This window comes from Hakea prostrata, chromosome 7 (genome assembly GCF_041222555.1).
Source record: "Hakea prostrata isolate BN-2017 chromosome 7, UWA_Hpros_2, whole genome shotgun sequence".
Taxonomy (NCBI): Eukaryota; Viridiplantae; Streptophyta; class Magnoliopsida; order Proteales; family Proteaceae; genus Hakea; species Hakea prostrata.
In genome coordinates this window covers 3,145,983-3,166,864 of record NC_142606.1, presented here as the reverse complement: position 1 = coordinate 3,166,864, position 20,882 = coordinate 3,145,983, and the positions used below count along the sequence as shown (strand labels likewise).

At 36.9% G+C, this 20,882-nt stretch overlaps 2 protein-coding genes across 5 annotated transcripts; one reads left to right on the top strand and one right to left on the bottom strand.

Annotated features, from left to right (window-relative positions):
* The first annotated feature begins 3,145 nt into the window (after window positions 1-3,145).
* LOC149009006 (chloride channel protein CLC-c-like) lies at window positions 3,146-12,729 on the top strand. Of its 3 annotated transcripts, none has more exons than XM_089164454.1 (8): window positions 3,146-3,469; window positions 4,885-5,158; window positions 5,928-6,128; window positions 7,574-7,751; window positions 8,552-8,814; window positions 10,328-10,597; window positions 10,859-11,987; window positions 12,182-12,729. In XM_089164454.1, exons 2-8 carry the CDS (start codon window positions 4,962-4,964, stop codon window positions 12,281-12,283), a joined length of 2,340 nt encoding a protein of 779 aa, XP_089020580.1. In that variant the 5' UTR covers window positions 3,146-3,469; window positions 4,885-4,961; the 3' UTR covers window positions 12,284-12,729. The 3 variants fall into 3 exon arrangements, with proteins under 3 accessions (XP_089020580.1, XP_089020581.1, XP_089020583.1); XM_089164455.1 differs by lacking the exon at window positions 3,146-3,469 and adding an exon at window positions 3,478-4,730; XM_089164457.1 differs by lacking the exon at window positions 3,146-3,469 and adding an exon at window positions 3,478-4,785.
* Window positions 12,730-13,561: 832 nt separating this feature from the next.
* Window positions 13,562-20,213, bottom strand: LOC149009005 (P-loop containing nucleoside triphosphate hydrolases superfamily protein). Of its 2 annotated transcripts, XM_089164452.1 has the most exons (9): window positions 19,128-20,206; window positions 17,842-17,904; window positions 17,283-17,360; window positions 16,810-17,030; window positions 16,016-16,088; window positions 15,646-15,930; window positions 14,564-14,707; window positions 13,890-13,940; window positions 13,562-13,812 (listed from the first exon to the last, which is right to left on the bottom strand). In XM_089164452.1, the coding sequence occupies exons 1-9, from the start codon at window positions 19,332-19,334 to the stop codon at window positions 13,741-13,743; spliced, it is 1,194 nt and encodes a 397-aa protein (XP_089020578.1). In that variant the 5' UTR covers window positions 19,335-20,206; the 3' UTR covers window positions 13,562-13,740. The 2 variants fall into 2 exon arrangements, with proteins under 2 accessions (XP_089020578.1, XP_089020579.1); XM_089164453.1 differs by lacking the exons at window positions 13,562-13,812; window positions 13,890-13,940; window positions 14,564-14,707 and adding an exon at window positions 14,846-15,563 and having other exon boundaries at window positions 19,128-20,213.
* Between the last annotated feature and the right edge of the window lie 669 nt (window positions 20,214-20,882).

Genomic DNA, 20,882 nt, shown 5'->3' with positions numbered 1-20,882 from the left:
ATGAGTATAGGCCGCATACATATGTGAGTGTAGGAATGAATTGAGAGACAAGCAGGGTGGAGAGGATCTAAACTCTTCTCTTGTTGGAGAAAACGGAAAAGCAAAGTTTTGGTAATGGGTGCTTTGTTGCCCAAAGAAAAGAAAAAGAGCGGGCTTTCTTTTTCCTTTTTGTAACTAATTATGGGGTGGGTCAAATATTTGTTAGTCAAATTCAGATCGGACTTTCGATTTTTATCTTTCATAGCAAGCCCAGCCCAGCCTAGCCTCATCGGTTGACAGCCCATAACCCATGGGCCTCATCAGTCGACAGCCCATAAGATGTCAAAATGATATATCCGTTTTAATTCAGGTGAGTACCTTTTGGGTTTGGCTATAGTGAGAATCCCATTTCCCAATAAGAGTAGAATTAGTGATTTCTTCTTCACTAAAAAGCATTAATTATTATTATTTAAGCATTCCATGCTAAAGTTAATATCAAATCTGTACATGACACTAGAAATATAAGGGATCAAAATGTCATTTTTTCGTATGACATAGATAGAGATACATTCAAGAAAACACCATCTTTAACTGGGGCCCTCGCTTGGAAAGAGTTGTTCTTGTATTACTTATTCTTTTGTCTTTTTGCAAGCAAATGAGGTTAATTTTTTAAACGTTTTCGTTTAGTATTCTCTCTTTATTAAAAGTCATTATTTTTTTATTTGGGTAAGAAAGTCATTATTTATTCAATACGATAACTACAAAAAAATTCATGACATAAGCAACACCGTCCTTGATATCTTACAAATCATTATGCAACAGAAAATGTTTGAATGATTATTAAATCATATACGACCAACAGTAATCACCTTCACCAGTCCACATTTATTTGTTTACAAAAGGGTGGAGGTGCTTCTGTCACTATAGTGATAGTTTTCTATGTTTTCACAATAAGTCTAAGAAAGTCTCAAATTTGAATATTTATTCTTTCACACCTTTCTCCCTCTCCCTCTCCAGCTCCCCCATTTCTCAGCCAGTTTTTTATATCTTACAATAAATACGACAATATAAAGAGAAAACAATACCCTAACAGTCTAACACCATGGCATTAAACAATAAGCATACCAAAAACTTAGAAAATACCATCAATATAATCCAAAATAGGAATATTATATATATATATAGTGGTGAAGAAATGTAGAAAATTCATGTACTATACTACGATATACCTTCCCCATAAAAGTTTTACATTCGCACCGATTTTCTTATCGGTGTTTAGTTTTGAAGTTTTCCTCTCATATGTATGATGAAGAAACTTAAATACATTAACCCTTAGCATATTTGAGAGTTCAAAACCTCTATCCATTAAGGAAGAGGTTCATTCTCTCCTTGCATCTTTTTACAACATAATACTAGGAGGAAGACAACCAATGTATCATCTCTGATTTATGTTGTCATAATTTAAAAGTAAATCTCCCTCTAACCATGTGATGAAGAGATGTGAAAAATATAAACTTCTACCATCAAGATCCCAACTCCATATTTATTCCCGCTTCTAAAAGTAGATCTTCTATGATTCTTCACGTAAAAGGCGTTTTGGCATTTATTTGGACATGTGAGATTATGAAGTAGGTATCATAGTTTTTTTTTATATATATATTTATACTGAAAGAAAATTTAGTATTATTTAATATAACAAGTACACAGGTTAGTAGCATCTATTACATCTATTTTTTCCTGATGCTCTATGGAGGATATATATATATCCTATATAAATGAGCCATTGCTAGAGTGTGATCTAAGTAAATTGTTTCAGACTAGGGTTCTTACTATTACAAATTATATTTATCAAAATTGAAACATAATCTATTGGCCATTTGGTATGGTTTTGTGATGAGAATAGATAAAACAATTCATTTTCATTATACCATATCTTTTCTACTTGTATATTGTAGGCTTGTGCTTTTTCTATTCCATGCCTTATTCCACTTGGTACCTTTGGCCTGCCATGGCTATACTAACGACGCGGCTCCATACCTCTTCCAGTCCGTGTAGCTCATTGGAGAGCCTCAACGATCTTTCCCTTCTTCAGTCCTCCTGAGATACTTTAGCTGTCCTTCCCAAAACAATCCCACACTCCATCCAGTACTATCTAGTTAATAGCGCTAGAAAGAATATAAAATATTCCCATTCAAGGATCCTCTCCTAAGGCTCTGCATTACATGCATTAATCATTATTAAATTGTTTGGCACATCGAATTATTTATAAAATAAGAACCTCCAAAACCACTTTTGCCAAGGTGGTTCAACTTCATTGGGTTCAGCTATAAGGATGGGGAAAGCACCCTTTACCCTTTTCCTCCCCTTGCTACTTTACTTTTTATCTGCCCACTTTTTCCTTCTATTTTTTGATAAAATTCACCAACCTTTTCTTCTGCCAAATGTTTGCTTATTTATTTAAGGGGGTCGGCTAAGTTATGCTTATTTATTGAATTGGTTTCACCCATTTAATTATGTCAGCTGTGTTAGACGCCACAAGTTCTTTTTCAATTGGTCCACATCGCTTTCTTTTTCTTTTCCTATTATCACGCTACCTCACCTTCCCCCACGTTCTTTTGAATTGTAAATGCCAACCCAAATGGGTCACTTCCAAACAAGCTTAACTTGGCTTAGCTGTTTCTAGTTTTATTGGCCTCAAACGAGAAAAAAAGGAGCCCACGTCACGGATCCATTTCCACAAATTTAATCCACCGAGCCTAACTCGTGTATGAGAATCAAATTTAATTAATAATATTTAAAGAATTAAATTAAATATTCAGAGACATTTCCAGAAAACCCAGAAGCAAATTATTTATTAAATTTATGACTTTTTTATTTACTGGTCTGTAACACTTACAATTTCAGCCGTTCTGAAGAAATTTCGGAAGCCACGTATCAGTTCTAAAGCGTTTGTCGGATAAAGACTAAATATAAAATGGGAGAAATTATTTTAAACACTATCATTTGGAGGTCATAAATGTAATAAACCCAATATTTAACGATATCTATTTTTAATGCACAAAAGTTTCGAACTCAAAGTAGTCCAAACTCGGTCTTTTTCTACTGTTCTCTTCCTCACGTTCACGGATGAAATATAATCCACCGACCAAATTAAATGGTGGAAAAAGCATCTACGTTTTCTTCAATTTCCACTTTTCTCTTTTATTTTTTTTAGGGAAAATTCAATTTCTGATCGTCTTTATTTAGAATGATCTCTTATTTATATCTTAGCTATCGCCTTGTTCTCGCATCTGCAATGGCAATTGGTCGGGAAACCGGAAAGAAGATAGATGTTTTTCTCTGAAAAAACGAATAAAATTCCTGAATTTTCTTACAGTAATCTTTTCGGATTTGTTTGAGATCGATCGGGATCCTTCGCGTCTTTGACAGAGCCGTCGAGAAAAAAAATCTGCAAGTTGAAATTAAGAAGGTAGCCATACGACGCTTACAGGTATTTGACGATCCTCTTGTTGCTATAGTCATTAAGTTTGATTTTGTTTCTCTTGCTTTTGTCGTTTTAGAATTGAGTTTTTGAAACTGTTGATTGAGATCTCCTAGAGTGATCGGGAATGTCCGAAGTGAGTTTGATTCTTTACCTTCTATTATACGTCCTTTATGTCGATCAGTATCGTAATCTCTGAATACTTATTAAGAGGGAGATTATTGTCGCTCTTCAAGTAGTTGACGATTTCTATCTGAATCTGATTTCTTCTACATTGAATGCCTAACACTCTTTACTTGAATTGTTATTGTTGAACTGCAAATCTTCAAGGTCATGGCTCGTAAGTACTGTTTCCAGGTTTTAAGTTTAAATTTGTTTCTGTATTTTCGAGTTCATTCTCTGTTCTTCTTGTCTATATATAAACTATCTTCCGTCCTGCCGTGAAAAGCGATCTATGCAATCGGTATCCTATGAAAAGGAGATCTTCAACGAAATTGAAGAGCTCAAGACCTTGGACTTTTCTGTTGTTGCTAATCATTTTCGTAAATATCTTCATCTTCCTTCGGCTGGAAGATTTCAATTTCTTACTCATTTCTCCAGGCATCTCTCTTCCGCATGCTCCGGTTTGTCTCGTTCACCTGCCACGCGTCAACCGTTCACTGTGGTCTAACTTACGACGACTTCTGGCGCTTAATGTGACTCGAAATGTAATTACGACGTTCTTAATCAGATACCTTTTGGCTCGCTAAATGACGTTTAAAAGTTGTAGCAAAAGAAAAAGACCTTTTTGGACGATGAAAAGGCCAAATCGGAAAGAAATCATATTAAATTGACGTAAAAGCCCTTCTGCAATCTAACCTTTTTCACTTCTTATCCAACCAAGGATGGGAGGTAGGCGGTAGGCCACAATAATGGGAAATTGCATCGCTAATTCTTGAGATTTTTTCTGCCAGCAAATTTGCACGCCTAAAACGGGGAAAACCTGGGCAAGAATGTTCGATCCTGATTCCTGAGTTCTGAAATCTTGCTTGGTTCTGTGACTCCTGTTAGGATTTGTTTCATGTTTGTGGATGAAATTTCACTGAAAACTTCGTCATGTTTTACGCTTAATATTCAGAGGAGCAGTCAGATTTGGACACTGAAATCTGCTCCATTGATGCGAAACTCTGATTTTACAGAAATAGAACTAAAAAGAGTGTGGAGGCCATTCGGATCATTTCTACTGTCGACTCAACCTTGTTCTACTGCTGGCAGATGTTGGATTGGTTCCGTAAGTGCACGCTGCAGTGACTTTCATGAGTCAGAACGAATCAGCAATTGCCGACGTTAGAAAGATTAATAGGAAATTCGAAGTCGATTTTACCTCTTTTTGAAATCGTTCAAAGTCGGAGATTAATGATTTTCTTTCGTTTTCTTCTGTGCAGGCGTATGATGTGTAAGTAGGGGAAAAGAAGAAGAAAAAAAAAGAACTCGCTGAACTAAGAAGTTGCAGAGTGAAGATATGGATCGAGGAGACATGAATGACATAGAATGTGAAGGATTGCTTGTGGAAAGGAGAGAGCTGGAGAGGAACGGTTCGGACATGTCTGAGAAAGACTCCATGATTAAGGTGCCACTCCTTAGGAAAAGGGTAAACACAACCTCGCAAATTGCCATCGTTGGTGCCAATATTTGCCCGATCGAGAGCCTTGACTACGAGTAAGCCCTCTTTAACTGTCCTTGATGGCTTCTTGTACGTAACTTCCTACAGTTTTAGTTATTTGACTTTATTTAGACGGTTGATTGCTTTATTACCGGTGCCTTTCTTCCCTTTACTCGGACAAGTTTATCTCAAACTGCTTTGGGGCTAAGACATGGCTTTTAGGCATGGCGAGAAATGCTTAGTAAGCTTTCTGTTGTTTGTGGTGTACCAGTTAACTTTCCTGATTCTAAGAGCCAACTTTTCCGAGGTCGTATTTGAACAACAAATACATGAAAACAGAAATTCTGAAAATTAAAGTGGATTCATATTTGTCGGAGAATTTCAGAAAAAGATCATCTTCATAAAAAATCAGGTCATTGATGAAGAATTTGAATTGAAAAATCTACAATCATTACATAATTTCAAAAAATAAATACAGACTTAAAGTATAAAATTCCTTGGAATCTTTTAAAATTTCAGATTAAAATCTTCATTCCAAGATTTCCATCATAGATTAATAATTCTCTATGTTAAAATTTGGCCTTTTCCCATTGTTTTTTTTTTTTTTTTTTCTTTTTTCTTTTTTTTTTTTTTTTTCCCCATCAAATTCTGACTGTATTTCGAATTGGATAAATGGATGAAAATAGAATTATTCTCATTTTGAATTTTTCAGTATCAGATTTGTAAACTGCAGTCTCGGACTCTCTAATGTTCCCATCTGTTATTGAAGGGCTGTAGAATATTGTAAAATATCTCTCACGCATTTTCCTTGCTTTGTCTTTTCAGGATCATTGAGAATGCTCTATTCAAGCAGGATTGGAGGTCAAGGAAAAAAGTTCAAATATTTCAATACATTATTCTCAAGTGGACTCTTGCTCTTCTTATAGGGTTATGCACCGGGATTATTGGCTTCTTAAACAACCTTGCAGTTGAGAATATAGCAGGTTTCAAACTGCTTCTCACTAGCAATCTCCTGCTTAAAGAGAGGTAAGCCTGAGTATTACTGCTTGATAGACTATCTATATTTCTCACCATGATACAACATTTCTTCATTTATTATATGATGCCATTCCTTCTGCTAAAAATTCATGTCACTGAAAGAAATATTGTGTACTGGGGATTTTTGTTGAAAATGATTTCTGCATGTTTGCTTTAACGAAAATGCAACCAAGAGTGTAAGATATTAATAGTTATCTATAACTTAAAATTATAACCAGAGTGGATATTTTTGAAGCTTACACATCAATATCCAAAGTTGTATCCAATATCTCATTATCTAGATAAATATCCAAATAAATGGTTACTATCAACCTCAGGAAGGACTTTTTGACTACCCTTAAATTAATATCATAAATCATCAAGCCTTGTCCCTACAAAATAGGGTCAGTTACATGGATTCTTGCCTTCCAATCAGCTCTGCTTGAGGCCATGCTAGATATCAGGCCCAAGCTATCTCACCACTTTTCTGAAGATTATCTTAGGTCTGCCCCTGGCTCTTCTAATTCCATGTACCCTTTTAAATTAACAAACAACAATAATAACAACTCACTATTATCCCAAACTAATGGGTCAGCTACATCAATCCTTGTCATTCAATCAGCTCTATTGGAGGTCATCCTAGATGCAAGGCCCAAGGTATGTCTTTCTCACCACTTCTCATTGGGTAACTTATTGTCTACCCTCACTAATCCGTCAAACTGAGCATCCAAAGGCTTGCATTGAACATGGTCATGTGGCCTCAAACAACTTTCCACTAGCTTTTGACATCTCTATTTTACTGATGAAGACATTAAGTATAGGTTTTGTTTCACTGAATGTCAGATTTCATCTATCAATTTTGTGAACCATTTGAAAATGGATTGGAGTGAGCAGCATGATGAATTTAAAATTTATTTCAGTATACATCATGTGCTGTAGATTGATAATTAGATTAGAAAGTTATTTTATATCAACTAATGAAAATAAGCATGATAAGAAATTCATACTCGCTGTTTTTCCCCTTAGTTCAATCAGCAATTATGCCAATTTTTATGGCACTGATTATTTTAGAAGGTATAAATGAAGCAGATGACAGCCTTGTTTATCATGAACTGAAGATCGAATTTTTGTCATTCAGTTTATAAGATTTTTTACTATTTTAGTTCTGTGGGTCTTTTCCACCCAAAACTTCCTTGGAGAGAAAAGTGAAATATTTTCTAGAATACACATGTACTTAAGGTGTCAAATATGTTATGGATGCAAGATGTTAAAAAAAGGATACATCATGTTTTTCATCAAAATATGTACTGATGCACTGTTGGACTGGAAAGTTAGTGAATTCTTTGAAAAACAAGGAAAAGAATTGACATTGAATATTATTAGTTGTGTCCTAAAAGTTTAATGATTTTTGCTGATTCCAACTGACTGCAGCTATGACTATGGTTCCAGTGCAGGTACATTAGGGCATTTTTAGCTTATGCTGGTTGTAATGTTGTTTTGGCAGCTGCTGCTGCAGCACTTTGTGCATACATAGCCCCTGCAGCAGCAGGATCTGGCATACCGGAAGTGAAAGCCTATCTAAATGGTGTGGATGCTTATTCTATTTTGGCTCCAAGTACACTCTTTGTAAAGGTATTTGCTAAAAGATGGATCCCTTTTCTTTAACTTGCATAAAATGGAGCTTAGAATGTTAAATAATTACAATATAATACAATGAGTAGGCATTCAACACATTACCTTTTGTCACCATAGAAACCTATTGAGGAAAATACTACTCAAAAAAAGACCAAGAATACTGCACATAGCTGTAAGAGTGTTGCCAAAGAAATTATGACAGCAGCCTCTCATGTGCTCTGTTTACCTGGTTTAAGTCGGGTAAGATTTCCAAGAGTAAGTCAAGATAAAAGTAATGGTTCAGTTACCTTTTCCAGTTCTTGTTGGAAGTGATTAGAGAAATTAGTGAATTTTTTTAGTTTACCAAAAAAACTGAAATTATTGAAATATTTGAATGCTCCTTAATTGGAACCATTCAAGTTTAGTTTTGTAATCACTATATGCTAATTTCGTACCTCAAGATTTGCTGTATCTAATTATGAGAGGAATGCTAGTTAAAAAGAATGAGATCATTTTAGGCTGTAAGAAATTAATTCAATTTGTAGATTTCATTGACCACCTTCTGTTAAATAATTGCATTTTGGTAAAGATAGCTAGAGTGATGGATTACTAATATAAAATGTTTTTTCCCCCTTTTTGTTCCTTTTGGTGAACAAAGGTACTCAAGTTGTTGATTTTTCCATAGGAAGCATCCAAACTTCAGTAATTTATACAATCTTGCATTGACCCAATGATGGTGTTATCAACTTTGTTCTCTTTTTCTTGTCATCAGCAGATCTAATTTCAATGTCAAACTTACTGCTCATTTTTTTTGGCAGATTTTTGGTTCCATTTTTGGAGTCTCTGCTGGATTTGTTGTAGGTAAGGAGGGGCCTATGGTACACACAGGAGCTTGCATAGCCAATCTACTTGGGCAGGGAGGGTCTCGCAAGTATCATTTGACCTGGAGAGGATTCCGATATTTTAAAAATGACCGTGATCGGAGGGACTTGATCACATGTGGAGCTGCTGCGGGAGTTGCTGCCGCTTTCCGTGCCCCAGTTGGTGGGGTCCTATTTGCTCTTGAAGAAGCAGCTTCATGGTGAGCTCCTTGTTCTTTCTTCTTCTTTACTACATCCTTTTCTCCCAACTACAAACCTCACTTTTCCCCTTCTTTTTTCCTGACTGTTTGGTTGTTCGAAGGCTGGCAGTTTTTGGGCATAGCCACCTCATTGTCAATACAATAGTGCATGTCAATCCCACCACATAGGACAATAGAACAATTGACCAATGCTCCAACCAATGCACTCTACAATATCTACCCTTCCCGCTGAAACAAAGAAACACCATGGAGGTAAGACAGAGAAAGGAAGAGAATTGATCTGATCAGAGGGAGTACACCTTCCATCCTTTCTCACTCATGATCTGACCTTTCCATAAGAGGTATATGCCAAATAGGCAGGTTCAATTAGCTCCTCTACAAAGAGCTGTTACCCCTGTCCTCTCATGTCTTTCATATGAAATAGCAAAACATGTTTTTGCTGCAGGTTACCAGGATTGGGTTCATATAGAATGTTTTTGGTAAACATTCTTATAGGATGTTTGAGATACAGGTTTTATGTCTAGCTGGCTTCGAGAGCTAGTCCACTTTCATGGTGTTGGTGCTTTCTAGATAATTGGTCTGTCTTGGTTTCTTATTCCTATTTCTGTTCTTCACACAGTTCCTTGTGGTGATATAATACTTCAGAACAAAAGGCACAAGCCTTATGACTGCTGCATACCCTCCTTCCGCAAAGGTGTCCACACTCTTTTCTTTTCTAGAAGATATGGGATTAGGAAATTAATGGGGCCACAATAGAGAAGAAGGAAGGATAAAGAAGATAGGAGGAAAAAGGGAAACCTGAGAAGAATCAGACTTGTAGCAAGGAAAGAGAGAGAAGAAGGCAAGAAAAAGGGAGGGGGTGCAAATGCACATATAATATATTCTTGAGTTTATATCTTCCATATCCTTTATTAAGCTTAATACAAGCATTTAATAATGAAAGAAACATATTTCAATGAAAACTAGGACTCCAAACTATTTAAATTAACTAAAAACTATTTCTATGTAACCTATGGAAACTAAAATTCAGCTGACATATATCCCTAGAAATACATAACAAAGGCATACATTATCTTTACAACTCCCATGCAGAACAGCGTCTCCTATTTTATCTCATCGCAAGCTGAACTTGGGGCCTACCAAATATGAAGAATGATCTCCCAGGTTGATGTTCACATTATACTGTAGCATGAAAAGTAACTGGTTGTGCTTCATCTGAAATACTATAATATCCATGTCAGTTTCTCTGTGTTTCCCTATTTAACAACAAAAGAAAAGCAGAAGAGGGAAGTAAGAAACAAAATGCCCAACCCAGCTGAACTCCTTGGTCACGAACAATCACATTTGTGGAACAACTGTAAGTTAGAAGCTATATGGTTAACACAACTACAGTTTCATGATATTCTGGATGGATGCAACTTTTTTTCACCGAGTCTTCCTTAAATTATGTCAAAAAGTATTCAAAATTTGAGCCATGAACCAATTCTCTTATCTTATTCCACGTGTTGTGCAGGTGGAGGAGTGCCCTTCTGTGGAGAACCTTTTTCACTACCGCTGTAGTGGCTGTGGTTTTGAGAGGTTTAATAGAATATTGCCATAGTGGAAAGTGTGGCCTCTTCGGGCAAGGAGGACTAATCATGTTTGATGTTAGTTCAGCCATGACCACATATAGCACCCCAGACCTATTAGCAGTAATTATCCTTGGAGTTATTGGGGGAGTTTTTGGAAGCCTCTACAACTATCTTGTGGACAAGGTCTTGCGCACTTACAGCATCATCAACGAGTAATCCTCATCACTTATGACTATATTGTAAACTTTCAATTAATCGGTTGCCTGAATTCCAGCACTGGACTCTGCAGATGCCAGGTTTTCAACCGTACTAAAAGCCAGACAAAGTTGTCTTGTTACTCTTATATGCATCAAACTGTTCAAATGCTTTGAGTCTGCAGTTTGGTGTGTCTGGGACCAATGGCTTCACATTTTTTACATCTTTCTATTATTGTTCCTGTTTTGTCCTCTGCTGATGATAACAAATGATTGCAGGAGAGGTGCACCATGTAAAGTGGTACTTGTCATTGTCGTCTCCCTCTTGACCTCATGCTGTTCATATGGTCTTCCATGGTTAGCAAGGTGCATACCCTGCCCTGCTGGCTTGGAAGAGCCATGCCCCACCATAGGTCGTTCTGGAAACTTCAAGAACTTCCAGTGTCCTGCAGGCCAATACAATGACCTTGCATCCCTCTTCCTCAACACCAACGACGATGCCATCCGCAACCTCTATAGCTCTGGCACTTCAAATGAATTTCAGATATCCAGCTTATTCATTTTTTTTGCTGCTGTTTACTTCCTTGGCATTATCACTTATGGCATTGCAATCCCATCTGGACTCTTTATCCCAGTCATACTTGCTGGAGCCTCCTATGGACGCCTGGTTGGTCACCTGCTTGGGTCCATCTCTGACCTTGACGCTGGGCTTTTTGCTCTTCTTGGAGCTGCATCCTTCCTTGGCGGAACAATGAGGATGACAGTGTCCCTTTGTGTTATACTGCTTGAGCTCACCAATGATCTCCTAATGCTTCCCTTGGTTATGCTTGTTCTTCTGATCTCAAAAACTGTAGCAGATTGCTTCAACAAGGGCGTCTATGACCAAATAGTGAAGATGAAGGGCTTTCCTTTCATGGAAGCCCATGCAGAACCTTACATGAGGCATTTAGTAGCTGGGGATGTTGTGTCTGGCCCACTTATCACTTTTTCTGGTGTGGAGAAAGTTGGCAACATTCTCCATGTTATGAAATGGACAGGACACAATGGATTCCCAGTAGTTGATGAACCCCCCTTCTCAGATGCACCGGAATTGGTTGGCCTTGTGCTGAGGTCCCATTTGCTTGTGTTACTAAAGGGGAAAAAGTTCTCACGTGAGAGGGTATTGAATGGAGATGAGACATCAAGGACTTTTGATGCATATGATTTTGCCAAGGCAGGATTAGGGAGGGGAGTAAAGCTTGAGGACCTGGACATTACTGAGGAAGAGAAGGAGATGTATGTTGATCTACATCCTATTACGAATGGATCTCCGTACACAGTTGTGGAGACAATGTCTCTAGCCAAAGCTGCAGTTCTCTTTAGGGAGCTTGGACTTAGGCATTTGTGTGTTGTGCCAAAGACCCCAGGGGTAAGCTCTCTCTCACAGACACAATAATAAATCCCATTTGAGACACTATTAATTTTAACTTACTTTCCCTTCAAAAACATGTGGTAGAAGTTTTAAGTTGTGGATTGTTTGCTTCTAGTGCTAAATAATTGCCCTGATTATGCATTTTTTATCTACCATATACAAACTGATTTTTTTAATCTTTGGCCTTGCAGAGACCACCAATTGCTGGGATCCTAACTCGGCATGATTTTATGCCAGAACATGTATTAGGGCTCTACCCTCACTTCGGACCCAGTAGAAGGGAACGTAAGTAACTCTGAGGTTTTATTTCTGTGTTACGATAGCGACCACGATAATTATTGTCATTTTAAGTATGAGCGATACATATTCTTTTGCTCTCAAGAAGTCCTGAGCTTTTTAGGGTGGAGAACAGTATTAATGGGATTGAATATGTTTAGAGTGCAATTTGTATGAAATTATCTCGTTGCATATTAGAGTGTTACCCTCCCCTCTTTTTTTCTGATTTTACTGAAGAGTGAATACTTGGATGAGAAAGTTTGGAAATCTGAGATATATTATGGTGCTCTCAAGACTTTGGACTGATGCACTTATTTTATCATCTAAGGAAGCAAATGGAACAGTCAAAAATCTGTAATCTTGGAGAGTTAGTTTAAGATTATTATGTTTGTAAATTGTTGGGATGTCAAAACCCATTTACTTGAGACATGCCAATAAATATTGTACGGTATTGTTTGAATCATCAGTTCCTATACATTTTTTTTTTCCTTTTCTTTCTCGGATTATAAGAGCTCCACTCTATCCAGCCACCGGGATCCATGCAAGAAAATCTCAGATGAAGCATTTCTAAGAGAATTTTGCAAGCGGTATTTTTTTTTTACTGTTATAAGTACCTTTAATGCTTTGGTCTTTAATGGAGGTAATACACTGCTACTTACCGTTTTTTGAGGCGTTGTCAAGTTAAAACCTCCACCATAAGTCTTCCTTGAAGAATCATACGAGTACGAAACCTGTTGACGTTTTAAAATTTTTTAGATGTAATTAACGGTTAATCTAGTTATACTTTCACAATTTTTTGTTTCAAGGTTTTGACTATAACATGATTGTAATGCTTGAGCTCTTGCGTGGCTGGGTTTGTGCTGGATTTCAAGTCCTGATATGGTTGTCATAGCTAATACTTCCCCTTCCTCCACAGAACTGCATATCACCAATTCAAGAACTGCCTACAAAATTTTTCCTTTATGATTCTCAAGTACATAAGCTAACACCAACTTTACCAGTTTCTTTTCACCAAAACACATCTGAGTTTAATTTCAATTTATTTACCATGAGGCAGGGGTTCCCATTGCCGTTGATTTCCTCTGTTCTGAACATTATCTGCCACTTCCCTACCTCCAGTCTTCTTCACTTCCTCAAATTCAGTATGTCCTCACCAAAATTAGTTCTATTCTTGCTTTCCACAAAACAAGTTCTAAAAATATTTGAAAAAGGGAGAATGCATGAATCTGATGAATATTCGATGAAAAACAAACTTAATAAATAAACTAATTCAGAAAGATAGTTGAGTACACGAATCTAAACAGGCGTCATCTATACAGTGTTATGTCAAAATACAATTAGTAATGTAAATAAAAAGTAAACATTGTTCAGATCAGTAATTTCACATTATCTGTGATTCAGTAATAACCTCGTTTTAACTCCAGTTACATAATGTATGCAAATCTGCACGATTCATGTTAACAAATTTCAAGATTTAAATTCCATCCCCATCATATGTCTTCCATCTTTCTATGACAACCCTGGATTGATCGTCCCTCTTCCTGACCTGTAGCATGTATAAAACATGAACATCTTATGTAATGCATATCATATAAAAGTCCATTCAGGTGTCACAACAATTACCTCAACCAGTGGCTTTTTACCATGGAGCAGCATATCCACACTTTTTTCTGTCTGCAGAAGATGAGGAAAGTTCAGTGATCAACATGAAAAGGACTTCAATTGTCTAACATTATCTTAGCCTTTTACCTGAGGGATATCTTTCTAAGAATAATATTTCAAGATGTCACAATTGATACAACACATTGACAAAAATGTACTCATCAAAATGAGAGGGAAAAAAAGAGAGAGATGCAGCTTGATAGGCAGTTTATTCAAGCAGTTTTGTATCATGTATGAAACATATTCTTCTCTGAGATAACCATGTTGTAACACATCATCCATTTTTCTGGCATTAAGTTGTATGAAGATGACCAGATATTGAGCTTATACTTCAGACAGAGAAGTATGATAAAAAGTGAAGAAAAAGGTTTGTACTACAAACTTCTTAGCTAGCTGTTGTCTAATCCTAATCACACAAGGAATATGAAACATGCTAGGAAACCAATAAACAACCTGTAACACTTAAATCATACCAAAGATTATAAAACCCCCAGAATTCCCATTAGAAATGCAGAATAAACAAATATGTTCTGTTTAATTTTTCCATGGGAAAACTGATGCTTTAAGAATATTTGAACCTCGGATGGAACACGATACAGAATTGCTCCGATTAAGAGGCATGCTGCTTGACATACCCGATGAGTAACCCAATGGTGCCTTTCCCTCATCTCGATAAGAAAAGGAAATGTTGGAGGAGCTTTCCTTTCAAGGATGCTTTTCTGACTACTTCTAGCTCGTGCTTCCTCATCTCCTAGAGTCACAGTTTCCACTCCTCCAATCTGGATATTTGGAAAAAAAGAAGAAAAAACATCACTCAGAATGAAAACATATGTAGGGAATAGAATAAAATAACCAGAAATGGAATAGCTAATCTTAATTAACTTTTTTTTTTTTTGGGGGGGGAGGGTGGGGGGTGCTAGAAATCTTAATTAAGTGCCGATCAATTGATTCTCAAAGTCAACTATTATAATTCAACAAAGATCACCTGAAAATATAAGAGGCTACATAACTTATGTACCACATAAATCCTAGTCTTCACTTAACCAAATCAGACTGATCCCATCTGATTGTTGTTTTTATATTCATACTAAAGTCCTCTAATCTGATTAATTTGGCTTCATGCCTCCATCTATTTCAGTTTAATCCATGTAAACTGAAAATCTTCAAGATTTTAAATGGGAACTTCACCGAAGTCCTTGCATATGAAATCCAGTCCTCGTTCAATTATTCTTTTTAGAGGTTTAGGATTTGATACTCAAAGCCCTAGCTAGATTGGTTGACCTTGGTAAAATTAACCATATGGACTGCACACATTAAGGAACAAAATTAATGCTGCAAAAAATCCATGAAACTGAGCAATCCGTACATGCTTCTGCCAGATAAAAATATACTTCTGAGAGTGGACATAGAAGATATATGATTGAAATATATCCATAAAAGTAAATTGGATGTAATTACTCATTGATACTTGTTTGCAGAAACATAAAATACAAGATTTTGGTTTATGAGGCAAATACAAAATATTTTCAGAAAGATCAGATGCACGGACGACCCAGCTTATCCAAAAGGAGAAGGATCAGACAACACCATGAGACGTAGCACATTCTTATCCGAAAAGAGAATGGGAAAAAAAACCTAAAAAAACGACAATGAAATTATATTACAGGATAGCTTTGCAGATTTAAATGTCATATAAATAAAGAAAAGAAATACAAACCAGGTCACAAAGGATATGATTCTTTATAATATTCTCAAGACGTTCTCCATGTGCAGTACCAATGAGCATGACTCCTCTTTCTGCAATTGAACGACAAGCAAGTGCCTCCGCTTCTGTGCCTATCTCATCAACAATGATGACCTCAGGCATGTGATTCTCTACTGCCTCAATCATAACCCTGTGTTGCATAGATGGTTTGGGAACCTGCATTCTCCGCGCACCCCCTATTGCTGCATGAGGAATATCTCCATCACCTCCTATTTCATTGCTAGTATCAACAATTACCTATCCCAATCATTAGTATGCCTTGAAGAATATTTTATACACTCCAAGAAACATTAAATTTATAGAGACACAACAGATAACACACCACTCGTTTGTGAAGCTCATCTGCCAATACACGGGCAATCACTCGCATGACAGTCGTTTTCCCTACTCCAGGCCTGATATTAAAAGGAAAGACGCAAGAGAAATAATTTCTCAGTCAGCAGACATTTAGACCTAATAAATCAATCAGAAATAGAGAATGAAGTGGTTAAACATTACTGAAAAGTTATACAGAGAAGATTAATAAGCATGGTATGTCATATGCCTTGCACAATAGATCAGAATACAATTCAAAACCACTAGAAATTCAGAAGTTGATTTGTGCATTGTAAAAATTGAGAATAACTGGATCTGTTCAATGCATTTGCTAAAAATTGGAAGTCCCGCTAAAGAACCACTGGAGCTTCAGTTGCTCTGGAGGTAGGCATCAAGGATGTCCAGGGATACTGCTTCTTTTGGCCATCATTTTCCCACCAACCCACTCTCCTAATCAACTCTTCCACTTCATCTCAAAGTTTATTTCAAATTCATTAGATATCAAAACCTTGCCCATTGCTGCTTTTTCTCATAACATATTTGAAATCTGATAAGATCCTACAACTACAAAACGTTTAACATTGCAGCAATGCTTTTATGAAAGTCACAAGAGAATTCACCAGCAATGTCATTGATCAAGCATAGCAAGAAATAGGAGATGATGAAAAGCACTAGACTTCAGTCTTTTTTACACTCACATTTTGCACACAGAAGACATGCTAGTTGTAGCAATAATTTATAACAACCTTTTCTTTTTAAAGTTATGTCAACGTATTAAATATTAATAACTAAGAAAATTACCTCCCAAGAAACAAGATGCTTTCCCTATATTGCAGGAGATCATGAACCATGCCAATGTGACCACTAACTGCTCGGCCAACGCGGCAAGTCAAACCAACAATCATCCCTTTCCGACTTCTTATTGCAGATATTCTATGCAAGGTACCCTCAATTCCAGCTCTATTGTCTCCTCCAAATTCTCCAACAGCATTTTGTGCTTCTTCTAACTCTTTCATCGATACCTGTTCAAAAACCAAAAATTAGCACTTATAAAATCCACAAAAATCTATTTCCAGAACAGTTGTGATGATGTGTTGACAATCCAAATAGATATCCCTTGTCATGGAAGAAAAAGAGAACCATACGTCTACACTGTTAAATTGATAAACAAACAGGGGGGGGGGGGGGGGAGTATTGGTATAGTCAACTGAACTTCGTTTAGATATGCTCTCATTCCTTTTTTTTCCCCCCTTCCTGGAAGAGATTTAAATTACCTTTGTACTCCTCAAATATCGCCGTCCATGCTCACCCGAGTAACGTGCTTCAGGCAAGCGACCCAAATCCAGTATTACCTACATACATAGAAGATTAATCACAGTATCAAGTTAAATGGTAAACCATTACCAAGTGCTGGTCCCACTTATTGGGGTCCTAAAGGGGGGTGAGTTTGGAGTCAATCCTAACATTAGGCAATCTGTCCACTTAGAAGCTGCCCCAAAGTCTTCAACCTGGACATTTTCCCAGGCTGCCTAAGCCTTTTACCACTGTTCTAAGCGTTGGCCCCTAAGTCACAACGAAACTAAAAGCTTCAGTAGAAAAAAATCGTAGTAACCAGAGCACTTTACTATTTATCATACCATCATAACAGTACCAGCTGTGTACTTTTCTAATGATTGCATAGGTGCTTCAGCCCAATGAAATTTATGCCTGAAATTAGGTATGCTCTAAGACTATTAAATCCCTCCAGAGGCCCCCCCCCCCACCTCTTTTCTTTTTAAAACTTCTCGAAATCAATCCTGGTGGATAATCATTTTCAGGTATCAGAGTAGTCACCTCCAAGAGCTGAGATCTTCTAGATTCATTTTTCAGATTTTCACGCAAATCTCGAGGAAGTATCTGCAAAAAGGTCAAAGCAGAGGTCCAGCAAATTTCAAAATTTACACTTAAATATTTTTTGTAAATTTGACCAAGAAACTAGAAACTAGGTACTCAGAAAATAGGGAAAACAGTGATGATGAAGACCTCAAAAAAATAAAAGCATAGGAAAAAGTACTACAAAAGAGACAATAGAAAGCTCATTTGTTTCCCATTCTAGAAAGCTGACCTTAGCCTCAAAATGATGTTAGAATGGAATAAAGAGTAAATGACTTGAAGATGTTATGCAGGAAGGTTCAGAATGACAAATATAATTGGATTAGGTGCTTTAGGTCAAGGTGTAAACCAGCTGTGCAGTTCACAGATATTCTACAAGATTCTTTATGAAATAGTAGTTCAATAATGGCAGTTAGGGTGCACCTCTACCTAAATTTTGTAGGCAGTAGACTTACCCCTTGAGAATGCTATTCTTTCATAGGCTACTACCAGGACTTCTTTTGCTTCTCTGTCAAAATCTCTTGACAAGTAAAGTTTCTTTTGAGCAGATTTAAGAAATCAAATAGTGGTTCTACACTAAGACAGAATTGGAATTGAAAATTAGGAGAAAGTCAAATTATATTTTAGGAAACTGAGGTTTTATGTTGAATTACATTTTAGGATTAGTATCCGAAAATTCAGAGGTCGGGCTTAGACATGGTCAACATAAACTCCAAAAGTTAGCATGTAGAAATCATAAGAAGATCTTTGACATCAACAATTTTACGACGGAATTCAATATGTAGCTTATTGATGAAACAACTTGGGGAACGGGTAAATTACCTATCAAAGAGGGAAAAAAGAAAGAAAAAACTTGGGGAATGGGCAGGAAATTGGAACTTAGATTTCAGCAACAAGACTGCAGTAGTTGAATGTTGAAGAGTGCAACTTAATAGGAAAAGAAATAACTAAATAACGAACTGAATTTCAGATAAGAGAAATCAAACAGAGAATGTAGAACGTAAAATGTAGGTTTTAAACAAAGTTAGCTCACACTTAACTAAGACTTAAGATTGATGGATGTATAGACCCTCAGGCCGGAAAAGAAGAAACAAAAAAATTTGAGCTAGTTATTCGAATGTCACAACAATATGAATCTGGGCATAATAGAAAACAATTGAGAACCATCGGATGACTCATATGAACCCCGAACATCAAAAGGTATGAGAAAACCCCATTGTAGGAAAACGTTCAAGCTATGAAGTTACCTCCAGAAGTGTATTAAGGTCGTCCTCCACAACCACAGAACTATTCTCTGAGGCTTTTGGAACCGAAACGAGGAGATTCTGACAGAAATTCAGAGAAGGATTATACTTTGAAACAAAGAAACCCTGTTTCCCAATCAAAGGCTTTGAGCGGACCAAAAATGAACACTTGAAGAAGCTGGTGGAAGAAGAAATTGTAGCTGCATTCATGTTGCCCCCTCGAGACTTTCATGGATAAAAGGAAAATGGTGGCGTTGCCATGGTTGGCTATCACTTGAGCGCGTTGTAGATAACTGCGAATGAGTAAGAACTTTAACTGGCGAAAGAACCAGACCTAACCCGAGTTGGACTGAACCATACATCCATGAACCACAAAACCAACCAACTTCATCACTCACTCAGAGAGAGAGAGAATGCAGAGAAACAAGGAGAGATCCATCGAACCCTAGCTGCAATTCATCAAATGAACAACGTCTACAGGCTTTTAGAGAATCCGAACTCCTGAAAATTTGCTTCATGATAGATATTAGATACTTCTCAGGATTTGTCGGAGGATTTGAATATCTAGACTTCTTGCAGAAGTTCATGTGCGAATTCAAGGCTTCTCCGGTGGCGATGATATCCAATTTGAGAATCTCATCCTTCTTCACAGCTTCAACAAACAACCCACAAATCCACCAACCTTGATACCTTTCACGAATTCTTTACATGTAGTCAAGCATGAGAGTCGACTTCGGCATTGAACCGTATCAGACATTGCTCCGACCCTTGAAATCCAAAACCTACAAATTAAAATTCAAAAACAAAAATTGTGATTATGGCATCAAAACTAGAGATTTGGACTGATTCTTCCAATGAGAAATTGCTTGATAAATTAGTCTTTTATTTCTTATCACTTTTATAATTTAGAGCAATAAAGCGACCAATTCAAATTTTAAATTTGTTGTATTTTTTTACCTTTTTTGAATTTATGTAAAATCTATTAGAACTTTCACTGCAAATGTGAGACTTACACAATATATGTGATGAAAAATTTCAGAAAAGCACCGCATGCTCCCACAAGTGATCCAAACTCAAATCCATTGACCTCGATAAGTTTTTTTTTTTTGCCTTTCAAAATGAATCTCCAGCGATAAACTCAAACAATCTTTATTAGGGAAGGGATTAAGGGAATCCCAAGCTTACGCGTTCCTCTTTTACTTCTTGTTTAATTAATAGTGATACATTAATTATTAATGCCTCCAGAAAAGGACCCAAAATTTAATACTGAATCAAAGTAAACGAGCTGAGTTCATCATCGATGATAGAACCCATCTTTGTGAAGCTATCTATCTATATAAATTAACCCATTTGACAAGTTACAATCGAAAGCCAAAGAAAGAAAGAAATTAATGGCGAAAGTTCAGGAGTTCTTTTCTCTACTCCGTACCATAACCTTGTGCCTTTTCTGTTTCTTGATTATGGAACTAGCAGTCCTCATCCAAACGATCTCAGTCTATACCTGGCGGCGCTTCCACAAACAGGCAACCAGAGCCACCGTGAGCAGCACTTTACTGGATCTGATCGACATCGAGAATCCAGTGATTCGTTACAGCGATGATAGCAGTAAGAGTGAGTCAAAGGAGTGCTCTGTGTGTTTGACAAGATTGAAAGATGGCGATGAGATGAGAGAGTTGCAGTGCAAGCATGAATTTCATAAAGAGTGTTTGGATCAGTGGTTGGTGAAAGAACAGGTTACATGTCCGATTTGCAGAAGGT